Here is a 24,695-nt window from a genome sequence, read left to right on the forward strand (position 1 = left end):
CAAACACCATTGCAAGGAGGTGCTGGATCCATAGTCCAAAACGATTTTCTGAATCATCTCGTGTGGACAGCCTTGCTTCTCTGATGGAGCTGTTAATAGCCAGAGAAGTAACAACAGGACCACTTACCTGGTGAGGGTGACACTGTAGCAGACAGGTGGAACATGGTACAGAAGACACGCTGGTGCAACGGTCAGTGTGTGTGTGTGTGTGTGTGTGTGTGTGTGTGTGTGTGTGTGTTTGCATGTCAGCTGGGTCTTGGCCAGGGGCAGAGACCACATCTCAGGAAGGTGGAACACCCATTCTTGTATTTTCCCACATAGGACTGGGTCCCCAAAGCTATCACCTGTCTACCAGGACCTGGACTCAATTTCCACCTCCTACTCAGATCTAGGCTCAGTTTCTACCTCCCCACTAGGACCTGGGCTCAGTCTCTCCAGAAGTTAGGCAGGAAGGGACATTTGTCTGCTCCCTGGGGAGAACCATGCAGCATGGTGCTGGGGACTCTGGGTCTTCAGGCCACCAGGGAGATGAGCTCTGAGACAGGCCCCACAATGCTATGCAGGACACAATAGAATGCAGCACACGATGTCTAACATTGCATTAGAACTATCATTTAGTCTTTCTTATTTTTATTGTCTTTATTTTGTGGAGCTAGGGATTCCAGGGCCTCATGCATAAGCACTCACCACTGTGATTCTCCCCAGCCAACATCACTTAATCTTAAGTTGTTAGGTCCCTTCAAAAAAGGTCATGAAGAAGTCGGGCATGGTATCACACACCTTTAATCCCAGCACTCGGGAGGTAGAGGCAGGTGGATCTCTGTGCATTCAAGGCCAGCCAGGATAGCCAGGGCTGTTACATAGAGAAACCCTGTCTCAAAACAAAACAAAACAAACAAACAAACAAACAAAAGGTATTGAACAGAAGCATGCAACAGAATCTGGTGAGACCCTGCACTCCAACTCCAATGTGATACCCCTAGAAGCCTGGCCCTGCCAGTCACTTGCAGTAACACTGGGCAACTGAGTAACAAAGCTGGCCTCTGGGTGTTATGATTAGCAGATAGACTTGGACAAACCTAGAACTAAGACCAAAAGATGTAGAGTAGGTGTTCTATAAATGTAGTATTGCCTGGAGTAAAGTCCACCTCACCCACAATACGTGTGTGTGTGTGTGTGTGTGTGTGTGTGTATGTGTGTGTGTGTGAGCGCATGCGTGTGTACATACATGCTTGTGAACATGCACAAATGCCATCTAGCTGAATTACAGGCCTGTATCCCATACCCTAGGACAACCCACCAGGCTGTGTCCTACCAGCTCTGGGCTCCACTGTCTTGTTGGACCCTTCCTCCATGAACACAAAGCGCCCTCCACCGAAGTCCTCTAAGTAATCTGAGAGGTAAAGCAGTGAAGTGTAGTCAAAAGAGCCATAGGTCACCTGTGGGGTGAAGCATAAGGGAGCGGGTCAGACTTCTCAATTTTAAAAATTGTATTATTACTTATGTGTATGTGTCTGTGTATACCATGTGTGTTAAGATGTCCAAGGAGGCCAGAAGAGGGTATTGGATTCCCGTGGAGATTTAGTTATAGACGGTTGTGAGCCATGCAATGTGGATTCCCTCTACAAGATCAGCAAGTGCTCTTAACCTTTGAGTCATCTCTCCAGCCCCGGAAATGAGGCTTTGGAGCCAGTTATGCTTCAGCAAAGCTGCAAGAAGGGGTGATGAGCACAGAATAGAAGCTGGTGCAAATTGGCTCCTATCCTGAGCATAGCAATGTGAACAGTGTACTGTCTATAGAAAAAAGCATGTCAATTGTGGCCAACTATAGGGCAGTCCAAAACTTTCTGTAAAATATATATAGTATGAAATCTACTTTCAACCATTTTTCCAAGCACTATTAGCAGGACTGAGCATACTCACCTTGCTGTACAGCCATCCCTACCTTCTACCCTAGCCTCTGCATCTTCCCAAATTGGACATCTGTCACCACTGACCCTAATTCCCAACCTGGTCCCTGGCACCTACCATTCTATGGCCTCTTTGGGAATGTGGCATCTCTTGGAACCTTATGAGAGGCTCAGACAATTGTCAATGTGTGACTAGCATGCTCCACTGGATACAGAAGCAAGCTTGCTCATGCTCATCTATGCTTAGACCCTCACATTCCTGGAGCACATACAGCACATACCATCACCCTGGAGGCCATGATTGTGGGTCTTGAGGAAGAGGTGGCAATGCTAACTGAGCAGGACAATGGGCAGAAAAAGCCTGCTCCATCACTCATTAATGCTGGGTTCCAGTTTAGGTATGATGAGTTGATGAATTTCCTGAGGCCTTGTAGCTTTCTCCACAGAAGAAGGTGACACCAACCCCAGAATATGGAGGCTTGTACCCAGGATCCCCACAGAGCCAGTGCTGAGGGCAGGAGGAGCCTCCTTTCTGTCCCATACAGTTCTACTACACCACTGGACAGAGACCAATCTGGAGCCAGTCGATCATGGGAAGAGCTGCACCCCTGGAGTTCCTGTGCTGATTCAGTACAACTGGTCACTTCCTCCCACCCTCCTGCTTCTGTATATACCCCTACAAGAGTTCCCACACCAGTTCTTACCCAGGCTTTGCCCTGGGGAGCCCAAATTAAGACAGATATCACTAGAACAGAACAATTAAGTATAGGAAAACTTCAGCAGAATCTATACTTAATAATGCATCAGAAAATTTGTCTTATATCAAAGTGGCATGAGCATGGGAAGCCCTGCTACAACAACTCAAAACATTAAATAGAAATATATTTAACAAGAAGCACAGAGTAAGCTGGGCATGGTGATACATGCCTGTAATCACAGCTCTTGGGAGGTAGAGGCAGAAAGATCAAGAATTCAAAGTCATCCTTAGCTATATATTGAGTCTCTAGCCAGCCTGTATTACATCAGATGCTGCCTCAAACAAAACACACACACAAAGGTGCCGTGGGGGGGGGTAGGAGGAAGGTTCAGGGAGTAACAACACTGTCTATGCCAGTATGAGGATCTGAATTTGAATCCCTTGCACTCATATAAAATGTTGGGCATAGCTGTACACATATCTGCAACCACAGTACTGTTGGGGGTGGGAATAAGAGGACTTCTGGGGCTTGCTGACTGCCAGCCTTGCTTCAGCTTCAGTGAGAGACCCTGTCTCAAAGTAATAAAGTGAAGAGTGATAGAACAGGGCACCCAATATCCTCCTTTGCCCTTCAGACATGAGTGTACACTACACACACAAAACACACACACTCACATAAAGTATGAAAATATACTCTACCCCCAAGAGTCCCACAACAAATGCTCCTGATACCGACTCTCAGGAGAATGGGCACTGAAGCAGGATCCATCACGGGCAGTTGTTAGGACATTCCTGGAAGCCTACCAGACACACTGAGACAGCACTGCAAGAGATGCAAGGCTTTGAAGTCAGACAAAATTAGCTTATTACATGCGTTCTGACTTACGTAATTCACAGAACAAGAGTCAAAGTCATTTGTTGTTGATGCAGTTGTAGAAAACTGAGACTGGGGGCTGACAAGATGGTTTCGTAAATGAAGATACTTTCCACCAGGCCTGACACTAGAACCCACATGGTAGAAGAAAAGAACTAATTCCTGCAAGCTGTTGTCTGACCTAAACACATACACCACGAGACACAAGTACACGCACACCAAATAAATAAAATATAATAAAAATTTTAAACAGAAAAGAAAACTAGGAGATGGAGAGATAACTCAGTAGTTAAGTGTAGGTGGAAGTTTTCCTGGGTCCTGCCTGGTCCCACAGCCGCTCAGACCCAAGTAAACACACGGAGGCTTATATTACTTACAAACTGTATAGGCTATGGCAGGCCTCTTGTTAGCTAGCTCTTATATCTTAAATTAACCCATTTCTATAAATCTATACTTGTGGCTATACTATACATATGGCTTGTGGCTTACCGATACCTTTACATCTTGCTTCTCCTGGCTTTGGCTCACAGCGTCTGCCTTACCTCTCCTTTCTCTTCCTGTCTATCTGTTTGGATTTCCCACCAGCCTCTAAGCTGTCTTGCCATAGGCCAAATGGCTTTATTTATCAACCAATCAGAGCAACACATATTCACAGCATACAGAAAGACATCCACAGCAGTTAAGAATGCTAGCTGCACTTCCAGAGATCCTGGGTTCAATTTCCAGCACCCACATGGTGGCTCAAAGCTAACTGAAACTCTGGTGCACTATCTCCTGGCTTCTGTAGGCACCAGACACACATGTGGTACACAGACATACATTCAGGCAAAATATACATACACGCACACAAGAAAATAAATTAATTTTTAAAATGAAAACTTAAATTAGAATAGAAGAAAGAATTTAGAAGTTCACATGAATTTATGGGCGAAAGACCCTAACCCTTCAGGCTTACACACCGTCCCCCAAGCCCCCGGAAAATGAGGAACTAAAAAAAAGCTAGTTCTAAGGGCAAACTGACTCAGCCACCCCTGCCACAATGTAACAATGTAAAGAGATTTCTGTTAAGAGATGCGCTCAACTGTGACTGGGATAGTTGCAAGTGTTCCAGGAAAGACCACTGTAACCTTTGTGTAATTCTCACTCCCACCCTGATACCCCCCTTGAGGTTTCAGGAAGAATGTGCATTTGGACGTGAGTGTACCCCCTCTGTGATCAGACCATGATCTTGTGAAATTAGCCTCTAGACATAAATCAATCGAAACGAAATTGTGTAATCTTGTGGCTTTTGTGGGTTTTTCCTTTAAAAGTACCTATGTGGCCCCAGTAGGATGCGACTCTTGCTCTCAGGATAGGAGTGGCCTGACTGTACAGCCGCTTCAATAAACCTCTTGCTGTTTGCATCACCTGGACCGGAGTCTGGGTTCTTGGGGCGCCCACTTGAGAAGGTAGTACCCTGGGTCTGGAGTCTATCAATGGGTAACTGGTAATTGTATGAGTGGTACCCCCAGATTGGTGGGAAAACCACAGGTAACTTTACAAATGGCCTCAGAGCAACTGACTCTTTATATGGAAAAGTGATAGACCTTTGCCATCATCAGACATGACATTTATTTCTCATAATTCCAAATGTATGGACAGCTAGAATATAAAAGGAAAAATTTAGTAATATTAAAACTTTGTAACCTCAGCACATAGGAGAAGGATCATTGTGAGTTCAAGGACAGCCTGGGCTACACAGTGAGTTTGAGGCCAGCTTAGACTACAGAGTGAGAGTCTGTCTGAGAAATAGAGAGGGAGGGAAGAAAGGTGGTAGAGAGAGAGAAAATGAGAGAAGCTTATAGGGGAATGTTTTTAAAACCTTCTTGGGCCAGGCGGTGATGGTGCATGCCTTTAATCCCAGCACTCAGGAGGCAGAGCCAGGAGGATCTCTGTGAGATCCAGGGCAGGCACCAAAACTATACAGAGAAACCCTGTCTCAAAAAAACCTCCTTTGGGTCTGTGTAGCACGAATCTTAAATGGTCTTATTAATAAGATCAAACCCAGTGCCAGGTATTGGGGTGAATGCTGGAAGATTAGAGAAGCAGAACAAGCCACAGACACCTCACCTTGCCAATTCCTCAGCTGATCCTGTTTCCTCAGACTGGATGCCTCTCAGCTGAAATGTGCTGCTCAAAATCCTAAAAGCTTAACCTGCCAAATGCCTCTAGTTTCTGGTCTTCACGCCTTATATACCTTTCTGCTTTCTACCATCACTCCCTGGGATTAAAGGCTTGCTTTCTAGGGTTAAAGGCGTGAGTCACCATGCTTGGCTGTATCCTTGACCTCACAGAGATCCAGGTAGATTTCTGCCTCTGGAATGCTAGGATTAAAGGCGTGTACTACCACTGCCTATCTTCTATGTTTAATATTGTGGCTGTTCTGTCTCTGACCCCAGATAAGTTTATTAGAGTGCACAATATTTTGGGGGAACACAATACCACTACAGGTCAGTAGAATTTGTAATCTAGATTTCAGAACAATCCCTTATTCATTAGTACATCCACATATACCCAAGAGACTGATCCCTAAAAAGGGAGTCACATGCCCTTCTGCTCCAGTAGCATGAATTGTGGTAGCCAAAGACGGGACACAAACGTTTGGTGACTGTGAATGAAACGTGACACAGTCATAAGTAGAACATTCTTTACTGTTAAATATAACAGATTAAAATTTGTGTATTAACCCAAAAGTGACTGCTGCTGGTAAGAAGAGTGCTGGAAAGCACAGTAGTTAGACACTTCGGGGCCAGTGAGACGGCTCAGTGAGTGAAGATGCTCAAGGGCAACGCTGGTGCTTGGGCTCAATCCCAAACCCATGAGAAAGTAGAAGAAGAAAATCAGCCTCACAAAGTTGTCCTCTGACCTCCACACATATGCCCACACGTACATGCCATGTACATGCACACACACATGCATGCACAATAATGATAATAAATTTTTTTTTTTTTTTTTTTTTTTTTTGGTTTTTCGAGACAGGGTTTCTCTGTGTAGCTTTGCGCTTTTCCTGGAACTCGCTTTGGAGACCAGGCTAGCCTCGAACTCACTGAGATCCGCCTGGCTCTGCCTCCCGAGTGCTGGGATTAAAGGCGTGCGCCACCACCGCCCGGCTGATAATAAATATTTTAAAAATATTATTTAAAGGATATTTCAGTATCTGAATATCTAGTTTCATTAAAAACAACAAAAAGCCCAGGCTGCGGTGGCACACACCTTTAATCCCAGCACTCAGGAGGCAGAGGCAGGCAGATCTCTGTGAGTTCAAGGCCAGCCTGGGCTACAGAATGAGTTCTAGGACAGCCAGGGCTAAAAAAAAAAAAAAAGCATACAATGACTCAGTGGGTAGTTTGAGTTCAATCCCTGGAACTTGTATAAAGGTAGAAGGAAAGAACTAACTCTACAAAGTTTTCTTCTGAATTCTGCACATTCACCCTGGTAGACCAAGACCCGTAATAATAAATTAAATTACATTTTAAAAAAGAGAGCATTACAGACTGATCGCAGGGTTCTGTGGATGAGACCACTAGCTTCAAGATTAAATTTGCCATCAATTGCTTAACAGAAAAGGGAACAACTTAGAAAAAATGTGATTCTCTATAAATGACAAAACACTCTATTATATGCATTTGTTTTTGCATAAAAGTAGTTGGAGAGTCAGGTGGTGGTGGCACAGGCCATTAACCTCAGCCCTCAGGAAGCAAAGGTAGGTGAATCTCTGAGTTCAAGGTTAGCCTGGTCTACAAGGCTACACAGTTCCAGGCTACACAGAGAAACCCTGTTTCAAAAAACAAAATACAAAACAACAACAAAAAGAAGGTAGTTGGAGAAGAGATCCTAAAATCTGGCCATGGCCATTGTGTTAATTTGGGCAAGTGTCTTCTTATATTCTTTTCACTTTTGAACCTTGTAGGATACATTACTATTAAAATAACCAAACTTAAAATGTAGCACACTGGCTAGAAGTTATGCGGCAAGGCGCTCTGCAGAACACTGTGGCAGCCACCCAAAAATCCACCTAGTTCTGGTTCACTGAAGCGTTTTTTTTCCCCCAGTACAGTGTCTCGATATGTGGCTCTGACTGTCCTGGAACCCACTATGCACCAGGCTGGCCAAAGCAAACATCTAATTAGGAAACACAAGCTTCAGATGCTGCTTTGGTTCCCAAACAGACAGGTAGAATTTAGTCATGGGCCACAGGGATCTTGGAAGGCTTTAACTTAATCACTGCAGTCACCACAATCTAGCAGGCAGAAACAGAAACTGAAGAAAGGCAGGCATGCTGGTGCTAGCCTGTGATTTCACTCCAAAGGTGGGGGAATTCAATGTCAGTCTCAGGTGTACAGGAAGTTTAAGGCTAGGCTGGACTACCCAAAGACACAATCTCAAAACAAGCAAACAGAATTCTTCAATCTGAAAACCACATTGGATTGGATCTCAGTTGATGGAGAAGGAGGTAGGTAAAAGCCTTGGACAGAGGGTAGAGTACATCTGGAGGACAGAGAACTAGGAAAGTGGAGCCTTGGGAATGTACCTAAAGTACTGATAGTCTGTCACCGAGTCCCATGAAAAGAAGAGAAAGGTTAGTGAAGAAAAACCTATTTAAAGAAATAATGGTCCCAAACTCTCCAGAATCAGTAACTATGCTCACAGCACCACCGAGCAGTGACCAAGCACCAGAAAAAACATTTTAAAGCTTTCAAAAGCATTTAAAACTGTACATAGAGGTGGCTGAGAGACACCTCAGTGGTTAAGTGTGCTTGCTGCTCTTGCTGAAGACCTGAGTTTGGTTTCCAGCAGCATGCACATCAGCCACTTACAACTGCGAGTAACTATAGCCCTACGGGATCTAAGTTCTCTTCCAGCCTCCACAGGCACCTGCAATCTTTCATGTGTACATGAAACATACATTTATACAAACACAAACACACACACACACAAAAATTAAAAAAAAAAAAAATTTAAAAAAACTGCACACACGGCCTGGAGAGATGGCTCAGCAGTTAAGAGTGCTGGCTACTCTTCCAGAGGACCCAAGTTTGGCTCCCAGAACCCATAGGGAAGCTCGTAACCATCTGTAACTCCAGTTCCAGGGGATCTAATGCCTTTTTCTGACCTTTATGGGCATGAGGCATATATGTGGTACATATACACACATGCAAGCAAAACACTCATATACATAAAAAACAACAAACCCCACAAAATGCATGCAGAGAAACATCACTGAGAGGCTGGGATGTTCTCACTGAACCAGAGCTTTCCTAGGATGCTTTAGGTCCTGGATTCCATCCCAAGCACCAAATGAGAAAATAAGAAAAAGTTGGCCAGGTATGGTGATGCATGTCTTTAGTACCAGCACTTGGGAGGCAGATACAGGAAGATCTCTGTGAGTTCAAGACCAGCCTGGTCTATATAATGAGTTCCAGGCTAGCCAAGCATACACGATGAGTCCCTGTCTCAAAAAAAAAAAAAAAAAAAAAAGAGAGAGAGAGAGAGAAGCTGGGTGGTGGAGGTGCACACCTTTAATCCCAGCACTCAGGAAGCAGAGACAGGCCTGTGGTGGTATTGTGTTCCCCAAAATATTATGCACCCTAATAAACTTATCTGGGGTCAGAGAACAGAACAGCCACTAGATATAGAGGGCAGAAAATGGTGGCACTCACGCCTTTAATCCTAGCATTCCAGAGGCAGAAATCTGTCTGGATCTCTGTGAGTTCAAGGCCACACTGGAAACAGCCAGGAACGGTGACTCACGCCTTTAATCCCCGGAAGTGATGGCAGGAAGCAGAAAGGTATTTAAGGCGTGAGGAACAGGAACTAGAGCTGGTTAAGCTTTTAGGCTTTTGAGCAACAGTTCAGCTGAGATTTCATTCTGGATGAGGACTCAGAGGCTTCCAGTCTGAGGAAACAGGATCAGCTGAGGAATTGGTGAGGTGAGGTGGCTGTGGCTTGTTCTGCTTCTCTGATCTTCCAGCATTCACCCCAATACCTGGCCCTGGGTTTGACTTTATTAATAAGACCATCTAAGATTCATGCTACACAGGCCAGTCTCCGTGAGTTTGAGGCGAGCCTGGTCTGCAAAGCTGAGTTTCAAGACAGTCAGAGCTGCTATACTAAGAAACCCTGTCTCAAAACAAAACAAAACGAAACAAAACAAAAAAGGAAAAAAAGATGTGTACACGTTTTCTTAGGCCGGTCATGGTTAGTAAAAGATGTGTACACGTTTTCTTAGGCCGGTCATGGTTAGTAAAAGATGTGTACATGTTTTCTTAGGCTGGTCATGGTTAGTTTAGGAACCGGATGAGCAAACCAAGACACTGTAGGTGGGAAAGCGGCAACTGTCACCAGAGGGGTTACAGGTGACGACAGAGAAGCAAACAGTGGCACAGTAGCCAGGACCATCCCCAGGCTGGAAGAACACACCAGGAGAGAAAGGTATGATTTTGGCAGCTAAGCTTCTAAAAGGACAGACTTCACTGCAGGGCCAGAAGTCTCCTCAGTTTGTCATGTCTATGCTGGTGCCCGCAAACCTACACTCACTCAAGGGGCTCCTCAGTCCATAGTTCATGAAATAAGAAGTATGTTCAAGCTCCTACAAGAAGCACACCAGCGGCCTCCTCATATAGACGTGATTTGGGGAGAATGCATGGGGTCTTGGAAAGCTCTGGGCTCTGACCATTGCTGCTGGGTCTATACAAAGGCGCTGTGACAGAGCTTCAGAGTTTCCTCAGAGACCAGAAGCCAGGTATCACTGCCATTTCTGAATAGCTACTTGGAGGATCCTCAGAACATACTGCATGTGGCAGGTGCTACAAGGAGTTTCCAGTGCCCTGTATTGCAGGCAAGCACCTGCCACATGCAGAGCTGTTTCCAAGTGATGTCAGAGAGAACACTCACAAATCAGCATCTAGTTAATAAAGGTACTAGTGAGATGTGCCACAAAGACAGTGATGTAAGACATGCACAGAATTTCAATCACATTAGAATACTTTCCAGTCTGATCAATCATTCAATTAGCAAGTCTGTGCTAAGAGATAAGAATAATGAGGCTCCAAGGACCAGCTACAAGCATTAAGCCACCACTACCCTCCCACGCCATCCTCAATTTCCCACTGCCTGCATCCTGAGTTTAAGGACAGAATCAAGTGATTGATCAGCCCTGTTGGCACTATGAGAACAGGAGCCTAAGGAAGAGCACAAGGCCAACATCTCCTGAGCAAGTCCAAACCCTGCTCTCCTCTGCTGCTTCTGTGCCCCAACCAGTCACCATAACAATGGTCATCTCCTAACAGGGATAGAAATGTCCAGGAGTGAGCAGCAAGCCCTCAAAGGTGAGCAGGCCAGTGAGGCGTGGAAAAATATTCCTGAAACTCAACAGAACATGATGCAAGACTTGTCTGTGGGTATCAGTCTCTGTTGGTGGATCTAGCTTGACGTCATGAGCTGAGTGTTCCCCAATCCAGCATCAGCCCCCTAGGCTAATACCAAGGTAACATGAACCCTGTAAGCCAACAGGGCACTGACTCCAGTAGCTTCAGCAGTGAAACTCAAGTTAAAGAAAGCAAAGATGAGCCGGTGGTGGTGGCACATGCCTTTGATCCCAGCACTCTGAAAGCAGAGAACTGTGATTTCAAGGCCAGCCTGTTCTACAGAGCAAGTTCACAGACAGCCAGGGCTTCACAGAGAGAAACCTGTCTTGAAAAAGCAAAGATGAACCACAACAAGCATCAAAAGACCCAGGCAGAGCAAGCAGCACCAGGAAGCATGAGAGGATACAGGATCCCTGCCCTGTTCTGACTCCTTAAAAACTTCAACCTACCCTCACATACTGCAAAGGACCCTCCTAAACCACATAGTTACCAGTTACCACACTCAAAGGAAAAGGTGGGGGCAGATTGTGGCATGGAAGGGATGGCATTCCACTTTCTCATAGTATCTTGGCAGTCACCTGGCACTGTTAGGAGAACTGTGTGCTGGACAGGAGTCCTCACCAGCTGTTCACAGTACAGAGGGAAGAGATCTTCATAGAGAAGGTTAATGTCAGTGACTGGGGATAACTTGGCCTACAGGGGCTGAGAAATCTCAGCAGGGCTGAACTAACCAAGGCAGATAACAAGTTAGGAAACAGAGAGGAGATAAGAAGTAAGAGGGCTCCTCCTTCTCCTTTGCTCTGATTTCCATTTCTCACAGACTGACACCCCAGGAATTTTTATATTACTAACCAGACCACCTGCAAAATAATGGTACCCACTTTCTGAGAAACATTACAAATTACGATTATTAAAATGGCTAATGAAGTATGCCCTAAGAGACCTGCCTACATGTGATCTACATAGTAATAAGGAGCCCTTTTATGAATGGTGTTGGTTGTCTTCGTGTTGTTTTGAGATAGTATCATGTAGCCCAGACTGGACTCAAACTCTCTATGTAGCTGAAAGTAATCTTGAACTCCTGGTGCTCTGCTTTTCCACCTCCTAGGCGCTAGGGTCACAGACATGCATCATCCTTTCCAGTCTAACGATGCTGGGGATTGAATCCAGGGCCTCATTCTTGCTAGGGAAGTACTCTATCAACTGGGTAACATCCCCACATGAACATTTTATCTCTAGTAGAACTGCCTTCTCTAGCAGCAAGTCTGTCCAGTGTACCTAAAATGGACTCTTCTTCAAGGACAAAATTCTGTGGATAAGAAGCCGGGCAGCTGTGGCACATGCCTTTAATTCCAGCACTCAAGAGGCAGAGATAGGTAGATCTTTGAGTTTGAGGCCAGCCTGGTCTACAGAGTGAGTTCCAGGATAGCCACGGCTACACAGAGAAACCCTGTTTTGAAAAAAATAAGAAGAAAGAAAGAAAAAAGAAAAGAAAAGAAGAAAGGAAAAGTATGCCAGTATAAACTTTCCTAATGTCCAAACATGGCTGCAGATCGAGCGGCTTCAAAGCTCCCACATCACATTCACAGTGACTGCTGAGGCTCCTAACACCAACTCTCCTCAAGTGCATCTTGTCTTCAGACTTCATCAATAAACTTTCTAACTTTGCTTCCCTCTTACTCATCCTGAATTCTCTTCTGTGACAGAGGTCAAGGACACAAGTGAACCCCCAGGGCTTCCCTGCTGCTGCTAGTGACAAGGTCTTAGGGAGGAGACAAAGAAAAAAAAAAGGAAAAACACTGTGATGGAAGGAGGACATCCTGTGGGGATGCAGAGACCTGGGCCAGAGAAGTAACAAAAGGGACCCTGGGCTTACGCAGCCCAATCAGAAAGGCTGTACACGAATCTGGGAACAAGTATAGAACAAAGGACACCACAAGGCCCATGGTGCTCCCCAGCAGCCACCAAACCTTTTATTCCAGCCCTCAACATCCACAAAAACTAATTCTATTTCCTCAAGTGCATCAACTAACTTAGAGTGCACCCTGGAACCCCAGGAAAAGAAGTCTAAAATAGTGCAGAGAGACGTTGCAGAGCAGATGCCTAGAATTCTAGTCACAGACAAGAGAAAGAACCCACTTACCAAATGCTTACCTTGTCCACATGGGCATGCCAATACTCATCATGAGCTGTCTGGGCTTCTGTGCTATTTATTCGGGAGAAGAATGTGGGCTTTGTCAGGTACAACGAGGATGAGCTGATGCCAAAGGCTTCAGCAATGGTGAGCTGGACCTTCTGCCGCACATCCCTGAAGAGGACACAATGGATCAGTCTGATATTTTTGGAAATTTTAATTATTTTAAATGTTTTTTAGAGTGAAACTGATCGGGATATTCTTTTCACTTTTCCTCCTAATTGCAAATCTCCACTTAACTCCTAAACCGAACAGAAAATAGAAGATCTTTGAATACAATAAGTATTTAGTGTTTTCCACCTTTAATTCCCTTGTATACCATCTGCAGGTAGCAATGTCTGTAAGGAGCATTCCTGTGGCTGCAATGATCTTCATGCTTGCTGTTGGGATAGTCACCTTGATTGACACCCAGAAACACAAGTTTCGTGTTCCACTGTGCTGACTCCCGGTTGTCCAGGAGTCTACACTTGTCTAGATTTCATGTGTGGAGGGAAGACCTTGTAGAAGGTACTCTCTGCTCTCTGTAGTTCAAGGAGGTCTGTGTCCATGATGCTCAAGAAGAACATATAGCTCAATTTTGTTTTCCTGTCGCATTAGATATCTTTTGGTTTGTGTTTTGTTTTTTTTGGAAGGATTAGTTTTGTTGTTGTTTTGGTTTGGTTTGATTTGGTTTTGGTTTTTTGAGACAAGGTTTCACTGTGCAGCCCTGGCCATCCTGGAACTTGCTCTGTAGACCAGGCTGGCCTTGAACTCAGAGATTTGTCTGTTACTGCCTCCTGAGTGCTGGGATTAAGGGCATGGGCCACCACCACCCAGCATTTTTTTTTAATCTTATAAATTTGTGGAACTTACAATGTTAAAATATCACAGACCCTTTCTATTTAAGCCACTGTGTACATACTAGGAATAAACATAAACTAGTGAGGGCTAGGAACACAACTGGTCAGCTGGGGACAGTTATGGGCTAGGTCCCATGTCTTGAGAGTACCACAGAGTGGAGCTACATGCAAAGTGGGACCCTCAAAAGTTGCTGCAAAGCTCCTGATGGCTCCATTCCACCTGCAACAGTGAACTTAAAGGATGATAAATGTATTGTGCATTAAGTGATGACTTGCTGTTTCCACTGCCAGGTATGCAGAGTTAGTCAAGCCCTTCACCTGCTCTCTGGACCAGAACATAGGCTTTGTTTAGCAGCTGTTTCCCTGGGAACATAACAAGGGTGAAGTATCAGCTATGCTTCCAGGCAACATGGCTGATGAGATGATTTCTGATCATCAGAGATGGGTAGGCACAAGGCTAAAAAGGGCAGCAGGAACTTGGTGCTCTGATGCCATGTTCAGTGTCTTGGCTGGTTCAACACAATCTAGTAGGTGATAAAATCCAACACACACATGCTCACATGTGGTCACAGGTAAAGCCTGAAATTCTGAACAAGATCAGAGTGCTGTACTAGTGCCCTTTCTGGTGAGTGATGTCATACTGCAGTTAGGCAACATTAGTAACGAGACTAACTAAATAGATAGTGTATATCATCTCCCTGGACTATTTCCTATGCTATAATACTTATTCTTTTTTAATAACTTTACTTATTTTTATTTCATATGCACCTGTGTCTTGCCTGCATGCATGTCTGTGTGAGGGTATCAGATTCTCTGGAACTGGAGTTACAGACAGTCATGAGCTGCCTTGTGGGGTCTGAGAATTGAACCTGGGTCCTGCTGTGGAACAATCTTTGTGCACTGTAAATATGTATTACTCTCATTAGTTAATAAAGAGTTAACTGGCCTATAGCTGGGGCAGGAGAGATTGAGCAGGAGAGCCAGACTAGGAGAATTCTGGGAAGAACAAGGGCGGAGTCAGAGGAGACATAGAGGGAGCAAGACATGCTGGAGGACAGGTAAAGCCACGTGCCACGTGGCAGTATGTAGATTAATAGAAATGGATTAATTTAAGTTGTAAGAGCTAGTTAGTAATAAGCCTGAGCTACTGGCCAAGCATTATAATTAATATTAAGTCTCCGTGTCAGTTATTTGGAAACTGGCAGGAAGGAAAGTAAAGTCCATCTACAGAGTTCTCTGGAAGAGCAACCAGTTCTCTTAATGGCTAGGCCATCTCTCCAGCCACCTGTAATACACATCTTAATAACCTTTAAATAGAAGCTTTAATTAAAAAAATTCCCCAGATAGGCAAGATGCCTCTGGGAGAGGACTGAGCAAGAATCATGTGACAGGTGCTGGGCTGTGACCAGTAGCAGGATATGTCTGCTATGGGACCAAGAGGGCTTAGAAAGTATTAGGGGAGCTGCCCGTCTACCCAGAGACAAGCTGAGCTTCGTCTACATTCACAGGTCTCAATCCCTCATACAGGAGCCATTACCCTGGCCTGATATGACAGGACATCAGAGAGCCAATCTTTATCTTCCTTACCTATATAACTGGAAGTCCTCCTCAGAGAAGATATTTTGTACTTTATCCCCAAAGTATCTGTGAAATAATGAATAACATTAGCAGATATAGCATGTTACTAATCTTTTCCTTGCCTTTAAAAAAAAAACAAAAAAAAACCAAAACAAAAACAACAACAACAACAAAAAAAAAACCAGGGTCTCACTCTGTAGCTCAGGCTGATCTTCAACTTGGGATAATCCTCCTGCTTCAGATGACAGGGATAAACCACCACACCCAGCTTCCTTGTTTCCTTTAATCAGTCTTTCCTCAAGCTAACCAGCAAGTCTCTAAAAGTAGAGCTGTCATGAGAGTTATTCCATTTCTACAATAATAACTATGTTACAGAGAAGGAAAGGGTCAGAAAGTGAGAAGGATGGAGAAGAAAGGAAGATCGAGGGAGGAAGGGACATCAACAGTTGACAGAACAATGACAATGAGGATGAGAACTCTCTTAGACCTCTCTCTAGCCCTTGAAGAACATCCATGCAGCTGCCAGGTGCCCACCTGCATCCTGCCTCTTCCACTTCCTCCAGCCTCTCACCTGTACAGGTTCACAAAATGCTTCCCGACAGACAGGGCCCCAGAGTGCAAATCCAGGATAGATGCCTGAAAAAGACATGTGTGTGTAAAACAAGTGATGGTTGCTTTCACAGCTAACGTTGAGCCCCAGATACCACAATCCATTGTATAAACACTCTGCTTCTGGCATCTTAAAGCCCTGCCTTGTGCACTGTCTGCCTGGACAGAGGTGTCTCTTTCTGCTGCCCAAAAAAGGAAACCAAACTTTTTGCCCTAACACTTTCAGAAACAGTCCCTAGACACATCTGGGAATTATGGTGAGTTACAGTCCACCCTATTGACTCCCACTTTCCTTCCCTCCACTAAGTCTGTCAAGGTAAAAATTACCACACAATTCTGTCTGTGTGAAGTGTGCAGTGTGACTAGTTTCTGCATAAGTGTACACTTCTGCATGTACACCAACTACACCCTTTTGTGATCCCTCTCTGCTCTCTGCCAGCCCATCCTGGACACCTGAAGATCTACTTTCTTAGGAAGCTAGCTGTGTCCTGTTGAGGTGGAGGAATAGCAGATAGATCCTGTGATATGCTCTTTCCTTTAGCATAACTCGAGTTGTTTATCCCAGCTAAGCACCAAGGCTATCCCACTACATGGATGTGCCAAACCTGCTGGCCTATCCCTATGATGGTTTTGGGTTTTTCTGTGTATGCTGGCCACAGATGCATGTGGGCATGTTCTTGGGGCTCCCAGTTAAACAGTTTATATGGAACTACACATCGGTAACATTTAAGAAATGTTTTCTGATCCTCACCTCCCACCTCTGAGTCTTTCCCTGCATCCCAAGAGGAAAGCAGTCACCAACATGGACCATTTTTCCCCATGTATAGCCAGTAGTAACAGACACCAGGCCCCTTTCCTTATTCTCACAGTTACTTAGCTAAGGTGTGAACACAACATGGGCTTACTCAATGTTTACTGAACTTAAAGGTATCAAGCCTATTTATGCTGACTTTCAAGGAAATGCTGAAGAAGGAGTAAGAGAAAGGTCACTCACTGACCTTTTAGCAAATATCTCCCTGAGCGAAACTGAACAACATAAAAGGAATTCCATTTTCAGAACTCTAAAGAGAGAGTCATGGGTGAAGTTGGGCAATTACAGAAATACTTTGAAATTAGAGCAAAGTCTGAAAGTCAACTTTCCCAAAGACATTAGCTCTGCAGACTTGATTTGTGCTGACCACAGACTACAATGCTAAGCAATTGGCAAAATACACAGAGAGAGAAACCCATGCTCAGATATTTCCTCACACTAAGTAGAAATCAAGTGAGAATCCACACCAATACCAAGGTCCCAGTGACCACCGTCCACCTGTCCATTTGCAGAGGTTGGCTAGCCCAGTTTATTCCTGTGGCTGCACTAACACAGAACGAGGACTTCCAGCTGTACAAGTTCATTCTCCCACCTCTGAGGCCAGAAGTCTAGAATCAAGGTGGCTCAGGGGCACTCCTTGGTTTGTGGCCTAAGCTCTCGGGCATGGTCCTTCCTTGTCCTCCAGCATCTGTGGCCCCTGGCTTTCTTTGGTTTGTAGCCATATCTACCTCCATCTATCCACACATAGGCTTTCTCCTCTCTTTAAGTTTTCCTTTGGCTCTCTCTTAGACAGACACCTGTGCTTGGACTTGGGGCTCCTGATAAGGACTTTCCCTCAATTACAACTACAAAAATCCTATTTCCAAATTATGTCATAGGTTCCACGTAGACACACCATCCTATTCCTTGTATGATCCACCCTTGTGCAAAGGATGATAGGCCTCTGCTGGACTCTTGCAGTGAGATCCATCTAAGCATCTTAAGGGGCTTTGCCTTTCCCAGCAGCCACCTGGCTACCAGGCTTCTGACTCCTTTGTCAGTTCCCTCTCCCTTTCTCCCACCCCTCCCCAACCCTCCCTGTCCCTATGCAGAGTGTCTAAAGTGCCAGTGTGAACTGAAGACAGGCAGCCTATGACAGCCTGAAGAGGTGGCCATGTGTGACTTAACACACAATCTTCCCAAGAGGGATTTATTTTATGCTCAGTAGGCAGAAGAAACACCAGCCACTGTCTGAGAAACACCATGGACATATCAGCCCATGCCTGTGGTGGGGAACAGAGGGGACCCTGTGTGTCCAACACTTTCTCCTTCCCTTCCAAGGAGAGCAAACTTAAAAGTATCAAGAAAATGGGAACAGGAACCATGTCAACTCACCCCTCCATCTGATCCGCCTAGAGAGAGTCCCTTCTCTGCTATTCTGTGGGTGAAAAAACACCTTTAAGTCAGAATTTGGTTGACAGCATTATCCATAAAGTACATAGGCAAAAACATCAATCAATATAATAGTGCCTTGTTTATAGGTTCTGCTAGTTTAACATTTATGATGGAAACTCAAAACTGTAACTTTCAAAGCTGAGGATACATCATCCTCTTGCTACTGCTTGGAAACCACTGACCTAATTTCTGACCATAGCAAAGGTGCCTCTTCGTTTGTCTGTGACCTGATAGTTCCCAGGTTGATGGAGATTTTGGTAGTCACATCTCAGACTGTAAAAGAACCATTCCAGTAAGAGGACTACCTTACTGAAGAGCTTTGACGGGAACACTCACCCCTCAGTAAAGCATTAATAATACTCAGGTATGGCAGAGATATAGGATGAGGGTGGGGAGAAGGAGACAGAGAACAGACTCCCTGCTGGGCACTGTAGCAGGACCAGCATGAGGATGGAGGAGAATGGGACTCAAGGGCCAAATGAAGGGTCACATGTTGAGTCTGAACAGCTAGTCAGAAAACTAAATCCTTCTTTTTAAGATCTTGTTTTTAAAATCCTCACAAAGAAAACTCCAGCACCAGCTGCTTCTGAGCTAGCATTCATGAACCACAGAGAGGTGAAATATTATCTAGTGGTTGTCAGCAGAGGCCGGAGGCCTTGTTTCCATAGCATAGTAAGCTTCTTGGAGGGGAAGCTGGGCTCTAGACTAATCAATCAGCAAAAACATTGCTAAGGTCACAGCATTTCCTCAAATGAAGCAGGAAATAGGAAGCCTGCCCTCTCGCCCCCAAAAGCCTTGGGGATGATCCACAGGACTATAAGAGTTCTCTCCACTCTGTAGCTGCCCTGGCTCACTCCCCATTCACTGCTAAACCCATGGATGCCCTAGGCAAAGTACAGAGATGCATGAGTACCTGCGAATCTGCTCCGCCTCCTCCCTGGTAATCACCATGTCAGTGACACCTCTGCCACACTTCCTGGGAGTACAGCCTGGAGGGTGAGAGTCAATGGGAAATGCTGACTACCAAAGCCACCGCCCCAAGATCATGGTTGAGCTGGCAAGGCCCTCCACCATGACTAGGGGGCCACTTTGGCTAGTACACCTAGTTAAAAGTCAACTTCAGATAAACAATGGTAACTTTTCACCAGAACTGTGCCCTGTGCACAACCTCAGAGCTCACACCCCCTCCTCCCCAGGTGTCCCAGGTTTCCCACATACCTATGCTGGATAGGCTGATTCTAACACCAGTCACTGTTCCCAAACCCTGGGAAAACAAGGAAGCCTCCAGACATTGCATTGACATTTTGGTTTTGCTTTGTCTTGTTTGTTGGATATATGGTCTCACTATGTAGTTGAGGCTGCCTCAAAATTTAAGAACGTCATGCCTCAGTCTCCTAGTTCTGAGATTACAGGCCTATGCTAGCACATTAACAGTTTGGCAACATTCCTTATCTTGCTTGCTGGTTTGAACAATCTTAAATACTCATTGAAAAGTTCTGGCACACTCCAAGCTGAACCTGTTATTTTGGTCACTATCCCTCTCCAGGACCACAGCACCTGCCTGCCATACTCATCTCTGTATCTCCTTCCACCTTGGTGTCATGCAGACACTGAGAGGAAGGAAGTCAGAAGCAGCTTAGATGGGGTGAGGGTGAGTGTGATGGGGTTCAGGGTTGTGGGAGAGATGACCAGGATGGAGTAGAGCATCAGAGGCAAGCTCAGCAAACAACCAGTTCCTGTATTCTGGCAGCAAAGGGTGGTCAGTTCCCTTGCCCCAAGTGAGCTGTGTAACACTCTTACTGATGAAATGGGACTGTAGACTCTGGGGAATCTTCCTGCAAGATATGCAAACTCTAGCTGGGAAACTGCCATTTATAGTTTGTGTGTGTGTGTGTGTGTGTGTGTGTGTGTGTGTGTGCGCGCGCGTGTGTGTTATAAATTAAGATGTTTGAAGGAAAATGTCCTAGGACAGATCATCCAACACAACAGAAACATGTTTATTTTACTGACTGCTGAAGGAGAAAATAATGATGAACCTTTGTCCTTGGCCACCCAGTCCACAAAGTGCTCCCCTGCCATCTCCCATGTGGCTAAGTGCTGCGTCTTGTGCATGACAACAGTGCCCCTTTGTGGAAGAACATAGATTCTTTTCTTCATTGGAGTCCAAAACATTATTTTGAATAAAAAGTAAACCATCCTGTTGTGGAATATTAGTTTAAGATGTGTTACATTTGTATATGCTGTGGAATATTTGTTTAATGATGCAAAGATGTTTTGCATTCTTTTACATTGCATTTGTTTAATTCTATAAAACTGTTACTTTGCCTGCCTAAAACACCTGATTGGTCTAATAAAGAGCTGAATGGCCAACAGCTAGCCAGGATAGGGATAGGCAGGGCTGGCAGGCAGAGAGAATAAATAAAGAACAAAGGGAAGGCCGGGCGGCAGTGGTGCACACCTTTAATCCCAGCACTCGGGAGGCAGCGTCAAACAGATCTCTGTGAGTTTGAGGCCAGCCTGGTCTACAGAGCGAGATGCAGGACAGGCTCCAAAGCTACACAGAGAAACTCTAAAAAAAAAAAAAAGGAGAAAAGAAAAGAAAGGGAGAGAGAGAGAGAGAGAGAGAGAGAGAGAGAGAGAGAGAGAGAGAGATGGAGTTGAGGAGGAAAACAGGGGCCAGTCACCCAGCACATGGTCAGCCACGGAGTAAGAAGGAAAGCAAGGTATATAAAATAGAGAAAAGTGAAAGCCCAGAGGCAAAATGCAGAAGAAGAGAAACGTTAATTGTTAAGAAAAATGGTTAGGGGGCTGGAGAGATGGCTGAGTGGTTAAAAGCAATGACTGCTCTTCCAGAGGACCCAGGTTCAATTCCCAGCACCCACATGGCAGCTCACAACTGTCTAACTCCTGTTTCAGGGGATCCCACACCCTCACACAGACATACATTCAGGCAAAACACCAATGCACATAAAATACAAATAAATAAATAATTTTTTTAAAAAAAAGAAAGAAAGAAAAATGGTTAGAAATAAGCCAAGCCAAGGCCAGGCATTCAAAAGTAAGAATAAGTCTCCATGTATTTATTTGGAGCTGGGTGACAGTCCCCCAAAAAGCAAAGCATTAAAAAAACAAAAACAAAAAACAAAAAAACCAAAAAAAAACAAAAAACAATACACCATCCTTTTGGTTTATTTAGAGCCAGGCCCTACTGTGGAATAATCCTCTGTATACTGTGTAAATTATACTGTGATTGGTTTAATAAAGAAGCTGACTGGTCAATAGCTGGACAGGATAAGGTTAGGAGGGAAAACCAGACTAAGGACACTAGGAAGAAGAAGGGCGGAGTCAGGGGAGTCACCAGGAGAGGCAGAAGGAGCAAGACATGCTGGAGGACAGGTAAAGCCACGAGCCGTGTGGCAACACATAGATTAATAGAAATGGATTAATTTAACTTATAAGAGTTAGCTAGTAACAAGCCTAATCTATCGACCAAGCATTTATATTTAATATTGAGTCTCTGTATTGGTTATTTGGAAACTGGCAGATAGGAAAGAAAAGTCCCGCCTACAATGCCCAAATGCTACATTTCAGAAATAGAATGTGTCTGGGTGGTACGGAATGTTCAGGAAAACAGCAGCCCAAGGAGGCCTGCACCCCACCCCATCCACCCAGCCCAGGGGTGCGTGCTCTCCAGGGTGCTGACTGTCCTCAGCACCCTGTGGCTCCTCTTCTATTTCCCCAGGGCTCCAACCTGGCTGTTCCTTCCTGCCTCAACCAGTGCCATCAGTGGAGCTGCAGAGCTGTGACTTGGGATAACATTCTTCTCATCACATTTTCTGGATATTCCTTATCATCACCTTTTTGGTTTTTCACTTAACAACCTCATCTTCCTAGAACTTTCTTTTACATTCATTATTTTATGTGTGTGGATACATGCATGACATGTGTGTAGAGGTCAGAGTTGGTTCTACTTACTCCACTACTTATGGGAGCTGCTTCTCTTCTACCACATGGGTTCAGGATATTGAACTCAGGTCATCTGGCTTGTTATTATATATTTTTATCTGCCAAGCCATCTTGCTGACCCTTTCTCACCTTCCTAACCCTGTTACTTCGCTGCATGCAGCCTCTAGACACAGAAGCTTGCTAAGATGCTGTCTACATTGGAGTGGCATTGGAGACTGACCCTGAAACATCTTTACTCTCCAAACCAGTGTGGGCTTGCCTACTTAGATGGTAAAGTTTGTCTCTGCCCAAATAGACCATTTTCAACTGATTCCAGTTGTAGCAAAAAGCAATGTTGAATTTCATTTCTGTCACGTTGTGTGTATCTGTGTGTAGGTATGTGCATGTGATTGCAGGTGCCTGTAGAAGAAGGAGGAGTTGGATCTCCTGAGGGTGGAGTTACAGGTAGTTGTGAGCTGCCTGTCAAGGGTGCTAGGAACTGAACTCAGGTCCTCTGGAAAAGCAACAAGTTTTCTTAAATGCTGAGCCATCTCTCCAGCCTCCTACCATTCACTCTTTTTTTGTTTGTTTGTTTGATTTTTCAAGACAGGGCTTCTCTGTGTCACAGCCCTGGCTATCCTGGAACTGGCTTTGTAGATTAAGCTGGCCTTGAACTCACAGAGATCTGCCTGCCTCTGCCTCCCGAGTGCTGGGATTCAAGGTGTGCTCCACCACCACCCAGCAGTTTTTGCGCATGTGTGTGTGCGTGCGTGCGTGCGTGCGTGCGTGCGTGCGTGCATGTATTTTGTTTCGTTTTTTTTTCCTACCAGTTACTCTTTCTTGAGAAGCCTGTGGCACATACCTTCAAATCTCCGGTGACCATCATAGTCCTCAGAGCAGGGAACCTCAATGAACCTGCCTTCCAGGACCTCACCACGATGGGCCAAGACTTCAGCAACATCATCATCCATCCTCAGACTACTCCAGAACAGGAATGTGATCAGCGCAAGGCCAACTCCAAAGACCACAGTCCTTAGCCATGACCTCTGTGCCTCCTGAGGCAGCCGGTCTTTCTTGGTGCTGAGAATAGAAAACATAACCACTGGATGCAGCTATCATACTAAGCATGCCAATCAAAACCACAAGATGTTCACACTGGATGCCACCAGCCTTAGGCTGTGCCTATATTGACCTCTGATCAAGGTGGATGGACTCCCATCAATCTTGAGATATTGCAGGTACTCATGCTGATGGGAAACAGGGCCTACCTCGATCCACAACCCACCCAACTTATCAGGATGCCCATCACGCACCACCCCTCAGAGGAGCTTCCCAGGCAGTATGTGACCCTGTCTTCTCTGATGGGACAGGGCTGAACATGTGCTTCAATGGACAAAAAACATGAGTTGACTACAGGCACTTCCTGTCCAGCCCACAGAGTTTCTTTTTTTTTTTTCCCCCACAGAGTTTCTGTTTGGAGGATTGCCATGGAATGTGAGTCTCTAATCACACTTATGCATCCCTATATGATTGCCCCACCCCAAGCATGTGTCCCTACAAGAATACATGTGTACTTAAATCAACTTACACAAATCAAATCCACTTAAATAATAAATCTGAGGCCAGAAAGAGTACAGAAGCATGTCAGAAATGATGCATGAGTTAAGATGTCTCTATGACCCTGGTCTGTGTGGTCTTGATGAAGCTGTGTCTGTGTCTCTACATAGCTGTGTGTATATCTGAGCTCTGCTGTCCAGGAAAGGTCTCACGGGCCATACATAGGTCTTGAAATACACGCAGAATTGTCAAGAGCTAGGTCCCTGTCCCCAAAGGCGGACCACACCTTTGGATTCAGGTGTGGGTATGACAGAGACCAACAAGGCCAGTTTTGGACAGGTGAGGTTTGAAAGGCTGGGATGAGGTAACCAGCAGGGAGGTGGGTCATGTATACACAGCAGAAAGGAGTCATAAAGGCCCAGAAATGCCCCCTAGTAAGAAAAATCTGCTTAGGTAACTGAATGCACACCGACTCCAAGGAAAAAGCTCCCTGTAGGTAGGACCTTTGTGCAGAGTTCCTTGGTGGGCAGCCACTTGGACATCTCACCATAGGAAGTTTGCAGCAGATACCCCAAGCCACGCCCCCAGACACACCACGCCTACATTGCTTCCACGCTCTCTCTCCAAGTCACGCCCGATCACATCGCAATAGGGCAAGTCCCATCCCATACCTCTGCCAGGAGCTGACCCAGTCACAGTCACATCTATATGTCCGGTCAGACCCCCCAACCCCCGGCTTGTCATGACCACGTCCCAACCCTGGGGTGGCCACGCCCCACTCTACCACCAGCCACCGCGGTCATGGCCACGCCCCACCCCCGTCAGACTCCACCCCCGGAAT

At 45.3% G+C, this 24,695-nt stretch overlaps 1 protein-coding gene across 2 annotated transcripts in view; it reads right to left on the reverse strand.

Moving 5' to 3' along the window:
- Ogfod3 (2-oxoglutarate and iron dependent oxygenase domain containing 3) overlaps positions 1–24,695 on the reverse strand; it is a 42,574-nt gene that overhangs the window by 17,406 nt on the left and 473 nt on the right. Inside the window, exons 2-8 of one of the 2 annotated variants that reach the window (XM_059272333.1) lie at positions 23,160–23,377; positions 19,266–19,341; positions 18,293–18,335; positions 16,070–16,134; positions 15,508–15,564; positions 13,042–13,195; positions 1,316–1,439 (exon numbers count right to left, since the gene is read on the reverse strand). In XM_059272333.1, coding sequence (XP_059128316.1) covers positions 1,316–1,439; positions 13,042–13,195; positions 15,508–15,564; positions 16,070–16,134; positions 18,293–18,335; positions 19,266–19,341; positions 23,160–23,377 — 737 coding nt within the window. The remainder of the gene's footprint in view (positions 1–1,315; positions 1,440–13,041; positions 13,196–15,507; positions 15,565–16,069; positions 16,135–18,292; positions 18,336–19,265; positions 19,342–23,159; positions 23,378–24,695) is intronic. The other variant, XM_059272332.1, reaches the window with a different exon arrangement.

Source organism: Peromyscus eremicus, chromosome 8a, assembly GCF_949786415.1.
Source record: "Peromyscus eremicus chromosome 8a, PerEre_H2_v1, whole genome shotgun sequence".
Taxonomy (NCBI): domain Eukaryota; kingdom Metazoa; phylum Chordata; class Mammalia; order Rodentia; family Cricetidae; genus Peromyscus; species Peromyscus eremicus.